Raw genomic sequence first — 7544 nt, 5'->3', positions numbered from 1 at the left:
AAATTGCGGACGAAATTTCAAAACGATTTGGAGCACAGTTGAAAAATGTACGCGCTGACTATACAATGGACTAATTAGAAAAATAAAACCAGTACTTTTACTTGAAATAAGTACTTTAAATATAAGAGGTGTGCAGTGAGAGCGTGAGAAGAGGGTCAAATGTGTATGTCTCACGGCCAATGCGTGAGAGTTGGCAGCTCTGACCCATTGTCACTGTGAATTTTCAGGAGTAAATCAGATTAGGCTACTGAATATTTTATTGTGCTGCCTCAACAGAAAAAAAACTTGGGGACAGCCACTGTCTGTCTTTCTGAGTTAAAACTGTCCTTTATGAGCGATGTGGTCGAGAGTGTTTAAAGCCTTCCTGTTAGGTTGTTTTTCTTTTGTTTATATTGTATTATATAAAATAGTTTTTAATTTCATCGAATAAAATAGCGTGTTACTTTTGTCATTTGTAAAATAAAAATGTCTAAAATCAAATCGAACCCATAGCCTACCCCAATTATTGCATACAATCGGATTAATCAGATAATCTGATCACATTTAAATGTTCAAAGAATTGCATTCTGCAGTAGCTAAAACGACCGGGAACAAATAATGGCGAATACGTTTCCGCCCGTGCACTTATCATGGACGGTAGTTAAAGGCTTGTTTTGAGGAAGGTGGAAGTGTTAGCTCATATAGCAAGCTAATTCTTTGTTTATTAAAAATAATAACGGTATTTATTACTTAATTATTAGTTCGTTAGACGTGATTTAGCAATTTATAAAGGTTGCCAAATGGTGAGTTGGCAGAAATGAGTCGAATCAATGAATTGTGTTTCATACATGTTTTAGTAGCTAGCTAAGCTAACGTTAGCTGTTTCAAAAGCAACCAGCCTCCCATGTTGGGATTCCCTAAGAGCAGGTTCCTACTAGAGGGAGTACAGCTACGACCGGAAATTACTTTTCCGTAGGTTAGTATAATTTACTCAGCAGGTTAGGATAATTAACGTGTCAGATTATGAGATTTAGGTTAAGGTTAGGAAAAGGCTTGTGTTAGCTAAAATGTTCTCCTATCCTGCAACTAAAAGTCACTTCCGGTCGTACCTGTATCGAAGTGGGATGATTTTAGGGAATCTCGTCTCACATGGCTAGCGAATGTTTAAAATAGTTTTCTGTTCGATATAATTTATTGCATATAAAGGTAGCCCATGTTGGCAATTTAGTTTACAAATACTATAATATTTTACAATATTTGTAAATGACTAAATGATTTGTTCACTACAGATGTTGTCCTCCCATATTGGCAGCTGGGCTGTACAACAGAGGAACTAGAAGGATAACATCCTACGAGTGGAAATAATACTATATTGTTAGTGGACACAATGCTAGCCAGGCATCATGGAACACAGGAGGCCTTCGGCGTTATGGAGAAGACGCCACAAAGCAAGAATTATCAGTGTGTCACATGCTTGAAATGCTTTTCTGCTCCATCCAAACTACAGAGGCACATCCTTTCGCACACAGGACAAAGACCATTTGTGTGTCACCTCTGTGAAAAGGCATTTAGGCAATTAGCACACCTGAAACTCCATATTAACACACACCTTTATCCAAAACATATTGAACGGAAGAACAATGTAAAGTCTAGCTTTCATCCAAGTGGATATGAAAATGACCCTCCTATAAAGATAGATAACTCAAATGCATGTTTGCAGACAGGCTCCTTGGACACATTTGGTGCAGAGGTGGGCATCAGTCCAACTGCACCTGTCGACAGAGTTGAGGAAAAATCTCTCTGTTCCTCTCGCTGCACCACTGAACTCAATCGCCTACACTCTGTGGTCGAGAGGTTTGAGAAGCAGCACATAAAAGACGAGGCAACGAGGAACCACGATGACTGGAGTGAACCTGAGAAACAGACACTGCATGAGGATAGATCCTCCAGAGATGAAACAGTGGCCAAACATACAAAAATAATTGAGAATTCAAACTCTCATAAATGCCCTGAGTGCTTTAAGTGCTTCAGCGCCCCGTCCAAATTAAAGAGGCACTGCCTGATTCACACAGGCCAGAAACCATTTCAGTGCTACCTATGCCGACGTGCTTTTAGGCAGCTGGCCCATCTAAAGGTACACTACAGCATTCACTCTGGGGTCGCCAAGTCGCGGAACTCTTCACTACCACGACAAAGTCTCATATCTATTTCCCAACCCCAGCGGTCAAAAACCTGGCCAAGGAACTATCCATGTATCATGTGTGGAAGGAGATTTAAACAGAAGAGACATTTGATAGTCCACCAACAAACTCATAAAGTTTCAGAGACTGCTGTGTACCCTCGTAAGTTAAATAATACAAGTAAGGCCTACCTTCCCCCTCAAACTAATTGTGCTTCCAAAGTATATTTCCAAAACTCTAAAAGTTCTATAACGTACAACACAGAGCTGAATGGTAAGAGACAACTAGATGTAGTTGAAGGTTTATACAACTTATCAGAAATATTGCATGATGGTGTAAAACATGCATCACAGGAGCACATTGACCTCACTCGCTCCTCAGACAACAGAAACAAGTTGCTTGTGTCTAATCGCACAGACCATACACATACAAGCACGCGTAAGGTAAGGGGAAATCAGTGCATGATATGCCTGAAGAAGTTTGACTATCCCTCCAAACTCTCCCGACATCTGTTGGTCCACATGGGCATTAAGCCTTTCGGATGCACCGTCTGTAGTAAGTCCTTCAGGCAGCTCTGCCATCTACAGACTCACATGAAGGCCCACCACATAAAAAGTGATTTTTTTTCGAAAAGAGTAGAAGATACCCCCGACCAACCAGGGGATATTATATTAAAGAACAAGCCTGTTTCTGCGGTGAAGAGAAATCAAAGTGAACATTTAGACCAAGTTTCTCAACCTCGGGAAGCCAGCAGAGGCATCAATGAAGTTGATTGTTTCCTAAGCCAGTATGTTTTACCTGTCAGGCCTACCTTCAGTCATTGCTCCACTGACAGTCTCTCCAACTATGGTGCTCAACAACCTGCATGGAACCCCAGTGAGAAGCTGCTACCTGGACTGGACACTGACACAGACAGGAAGTCTTCAGCAGAGCCAATATCTCTCAGACAAGGACATGAGACAGACTACAAGAAGACCAGTGATGTATTTGACAGCACACCGACACACCATTCACTAATAGGCAAATCTAAACAAAGGAGTTGCATCTTACAAAAGAAACCCACAATCCATGGCAGAGGGCGCTATTGTTGCCCAGTTTGTTCAAAGCGCTTTGGCGCTCCATCCAAGCTACAGCGGCATTCCCTGGTTCACACAGGACAAAGGTCCTATCAGTGCCCCACTTGTCCCAAAACGTTTAGACAAAAAGCTCATCTGAAGGTGCACCAGTCTGTTCATGAACAAGGGAAAGAGGCTCAACCCTCTATTAGTCATAATGAAGACAGGCAGACCAAGTCTTTATCAAGACTGAAAAGGACCCCATGTTCAAATGGAAAGGACGTAGTCTTCCGTAATAGAAGTGAAAATACTTTATCGAGTGGCAGTGGTCTCTCTGCTGTCCCTCTAGCTCAGTTCAACTGCCCCCCAACAAACGGCGTCGACAGCCAAACACTGCTTCCTGTTGCATCTAGGAAATCAGGGGTGTGCCAGTGCATGGCCTGTCTGAAGAAGTTTGACTATCCTTCTAAACTCTCCCGACATCTATTAGTCCACATGGGCATCAAGCCTTTCAGATGTACCGTCTGTAGTAAGTCCTTCAGACAACTCTGCCATCTACAGTCTCACGCGAAGGTCCACTATAATAAGGCCACACTGCATGGGGATGAACAACAGAGGAACATCAACTTGGCTCAACTGGACATTATTCCCCTAGAGGATGGGACTGTTTCGGAGGGACACATCTTTGCAGCAGGTCTTCATCAAGATGAACCTGGCCCAAGTCAAGGTTTTGGAAATTACAGACAAAATGGTCATGGTGGTGAATCATACAATCACTTCTGTTTAACAGAAAGCGCAAACCAATCAACAGAAATCCACAGAAAGCATGAACCAACCCCAACCCCTGAACAGTCAGAAGACGTGAAAAGCATGAAGTCAGAGAATAACTGGAATTTTGCTGAGGAGAAACACGTGGAAAAGTTTCCCTCGCATGAATATTATGGGCGGCAAAACCACCCCCAGCTTCCTAACTGGTTAAGCCCTTATCCATATCACCAAGAAACCACCAAAAACAAACAGGCACATCCTATTGCTAACCAACATGTTCCGTATCTGGAGGATAGACCTAATTCACAATACGGTGCTAAAGAGGAGGACGGGTTAGAGGGTGGCCTTAGGTCAGAGTTGAATGTTCCATATAAGTCAGAACCTCCCAACGACCTTCACGTCTGCGCAGGCTGTAGTCAGTGTTTTACCACCAAGAGGAAACTGAATCACCACAGGTGTTCTCCGAGACATTTAGAGAAAGAGAGACAGGCGAGCTCGTATCAGTGCGCCATCTGTTTCAAAAGCTTCGAGGCTCCCTCGAAATTGAAAAGACACGATGTTATCCACACAGGCCAGAGGCCATTTCAGTGTACACTGTGTGGAAAGGCTTTCACCCAGGCAGGCCATTTAAAGACACACCTGCAAATCCACAGGTAAAAGACTTGGGACCGTCATCTACTGTTTAAAGACTAATAACAGATCTCCACACACTCACATGTTACTTTGGCTACTTACCTTGCCATGCTCCTCTATTCTCCAACATGAGCTTTTTGGATTGCAGAATATGTTCATCCGGATAAAAAAGTAAATATTTTTGTGTGTTTCTTTTTGTGTCTTCTATTATAGATGGCGTTACATGGTTCACTGAGTTTGTACTAATGTAATTATGTGTGGTGTATTAGTTGATGCTAACAATCTGCCTATCGCATCGCATACTGGTATTCACAGTGCCCTCAGAATGTATTCATAACCCTTGACTTATTACAACATTTGTTGATTCAGCCTGAATTCAACATTGCTAAAAAAAATAATAATAATCCGAACCCATGTGATTCAGGCCGCAACACAACAAAATGTGGGAAAAAGTCAAGGGGTGTGAATACTTTCCGAAGGCACTGTATTTGTAAATAACTTATTAATATGTAAGTACAACAGCAGTCAGTTCTTCTGTTTCACACACATGAAGTATACACTAATAAAAATGTCTTCAATGCAATACTCTGGTTGGCCATATCATTATGTTGCTATTTGGTTATAGCTGGAAAATATTTCATTTGGCACTGAGGGTAGGCATGGTTTATTCTCAGACGACAGGATCGATGCCATCTGATCACACTTACTTGGCAGGTCATTTCATTATGGTTTCGCAGTACCACTCCTTCACACAAGATGGCATCATGTCTCTGTTTTGGTTAGTTGAGATGCACTTTGAGGAGAAGGAGCATCTGACTTCTGTTAAACGGTGTAATGTGGAGACGTGTCAGTGTGGGAATAAACTAGTTTTAACATGGTACACGAAATCCCGAGTTAGGTGTTAACGTGAATTATTGCTGTTTTTTTGATCACTTGTAGGATTATCAGTTAGAATGCCATTTTCTGTTTGCCATTTTCGATAACACATCTTACATCTTACATATTTATAAATGTGTACTCACTGGAAGCTTTTGAACTGTCTTTAAACCTGATGTAGAGGTTATCTTTAACTGGGTTTCCATGTTGTGACAAGATAAAAAAGCTTATTGACCTGTTAGGGATTTGCAGAGTATGGATTAAAGGGATTATTTTTTCTCTTAAAACCATTCAAGATTCAAACGGTTTCTTTAAGAATTTCACAAGATTTTATGTGATGTGAATCAATGATAGCAGTTTTGTCCAAGCTTGTTAGAGCAGTTCATTTGTGTAGATACATCCATATCGCTTGTGGGTGAGTTGTTTGCACCCCCTGCCATCACGCTATGGGGATGTGGGAAGGGATTGGGAGAGGGGTTAATTTAGGTCATTATGGGTATCTAAATTAAAATCTCCCTAAATGAAACATTTTGGTCTTTACTGAGGCACCCGAAAGTAAAATTCCAATTCAAGTAATGGAGGTCAGATATTTTTGGAGTTCCCTGTCCACGTAAAAATATCTCAAAATACCTCAATATAGGCTCAATTGACCAACGGCAAAAAAAAAACACGGAGGATGCTACGCTGAACCATGGATTTACCCTCACACAACCTGCTTTGTTTGTTTCTGAAACACACAGTTGTACATTAAACACATCTTCCTACCACTCAGAATGTTATCAGAGTCCTCAGAACCTCGTTTGAGAGGTCATGTTGTGATTACCGCGCTGTGGAATAATCTCTGCCATGCTTCTGGTGTATGGAGACACGGGATCTAATCCTAGCAGTAAAAGTCCCTCTTGGATTAGATAGCCTTATAGTAGACCGAGAGCATCAACCCTATGGAGAGACCTGTTAGGATTGGATAGATAATCGTGATTTATATCACTTTTACAGTGCTATTTATTACATAAAGGACCTAAAAGCGCTGTAAATCAACAACAAAAAAAGCTATAAAATGACATTTAAAAAACGTAATTAGGCTCATCATCATGAGTAGATGGACAGTCAAGAGACTGAAGGTCGAGAAAGTTCACGGTGGATCTTTATGGAGAGAAAGAGTTTACTAAATGGAGAGCGGTAAGGATAGATTTACACTGTACAAAAGCAACCAGAAGGTTGCTGGATCGAATCTCTTGAGCTGATAAGGTAAAAATCTGTCTTTCTGAGCAAGGCAATTAACCCACTGTGCCAAAGACATGGACGTCGATTAAGGCAGCTCCCCGCACCTCTCTGATTCAGAGGGGTTGGGTTAAATGCCGAAGACACATTTCAGTTGAACACATTCAGTTGGACAACTAACTAGGTGTCCCTCTTTCCATGACAGACTGACCAGGTGAAAGCTATGATCACTTGTTCAATTGACTTCAATCGGGGAGGGGACGGGTGAAATATATTTTCAGAGGGTGAATGGTTAAGACAAACAATATTCTAAGTGCCTTTGAAAAGGGTATGGTAGTAGGTGCCAGGCGCACAAGTTTGAGTGTGTCCAGAACTGCAACGCTGCTGGGTTTTTCAAACCGCTTCCCATGTGTATCAAGAAAGGTCCACCACCCAAAGGACATCCATCCAACTTGACACAACTGTGGGAAATATTGGAGCCAACACGGACCAGCATCCCTGTGGAACTCTTTCGACACCTTGTAGAGTCCATGCCCCGATGAATTGAGGGCTGTCCAGGTCAAAACGGGGTGCAACTCAATCGTAGGATGGTGTTCCTAATGTTTTGTGCACTCAGTATAGCTACGTAGTTCTAGATTGAGTTTGCGCATCTCTTTCACATACAGACCACGTACAATACTGTTGTATTGATGACAAAACAGTACATCCCATCTCATGCATCCCTCCATTTGGCTGTCTGTCTGACGCCTCAGTGCCCTAAAAGCCTTTTAAGTCCTTCATGTTTACACAGTAACCAGTTCATGTCTGACAGAGGAGGGAGGGAGGAGTACCG

General features: G+C 41.9%; 1 protein-coding gene across 1 annotated transcript; it reads left to right on the top strand.

The window, feature by feature from the left end:
• The first annotated feature begins 520 nt into the window (after positions 1-520).
• LOC110529790 (zinc finger protein 184) lies at positions 521-5434 on the top strand. The gene is made up of 2 exons (XM_021612322.2): positions 521-782; positions 1269-5434. The coding sequence occupies exon 2, from the start codon at positions 1367-1369 to the stop codon at positions 4637-4639; it is 3273 nt and encodes a 1090-aa protein (XP_021467997.2). The 5' UTR covers positions 521-782; positions 1269-1366; the 3' UTR covers positions 4640-5434.
• Positions 5435-7544: the final 2110 nt, after the last annotated feature.

This window comes from Oncorhynchus mykiss, chromosome 8, assembly GCF_013265735.2.
Source record: "Oncorhynchus mykiss isolate Arlee chromosome 8, USDA_OmykA_1.1, whole genome shotgun sequence".
Classification (NCBI taxonomy): Eukaryota; Metazoa; Chordata; class Actinopteri; order Salmoniformes; family Salmonidae; genus Oncorhynchus; species Oncorhynchus mykiss.
Note: the sequence above shows the minus strand (reverse complement) of the source record. Positions and strands in the feature narration are given on the sequence as shown.

What these genes read in the sequence shown, in the direction of transcription:
- LOC110529790 (XM_021612322.2), top strand. Translation starts at nt 1,367, where the DNA reads ATGCTAGCCAGGCATCATGGAACACAGGAGGCCTTCGGCGTTATGGAG.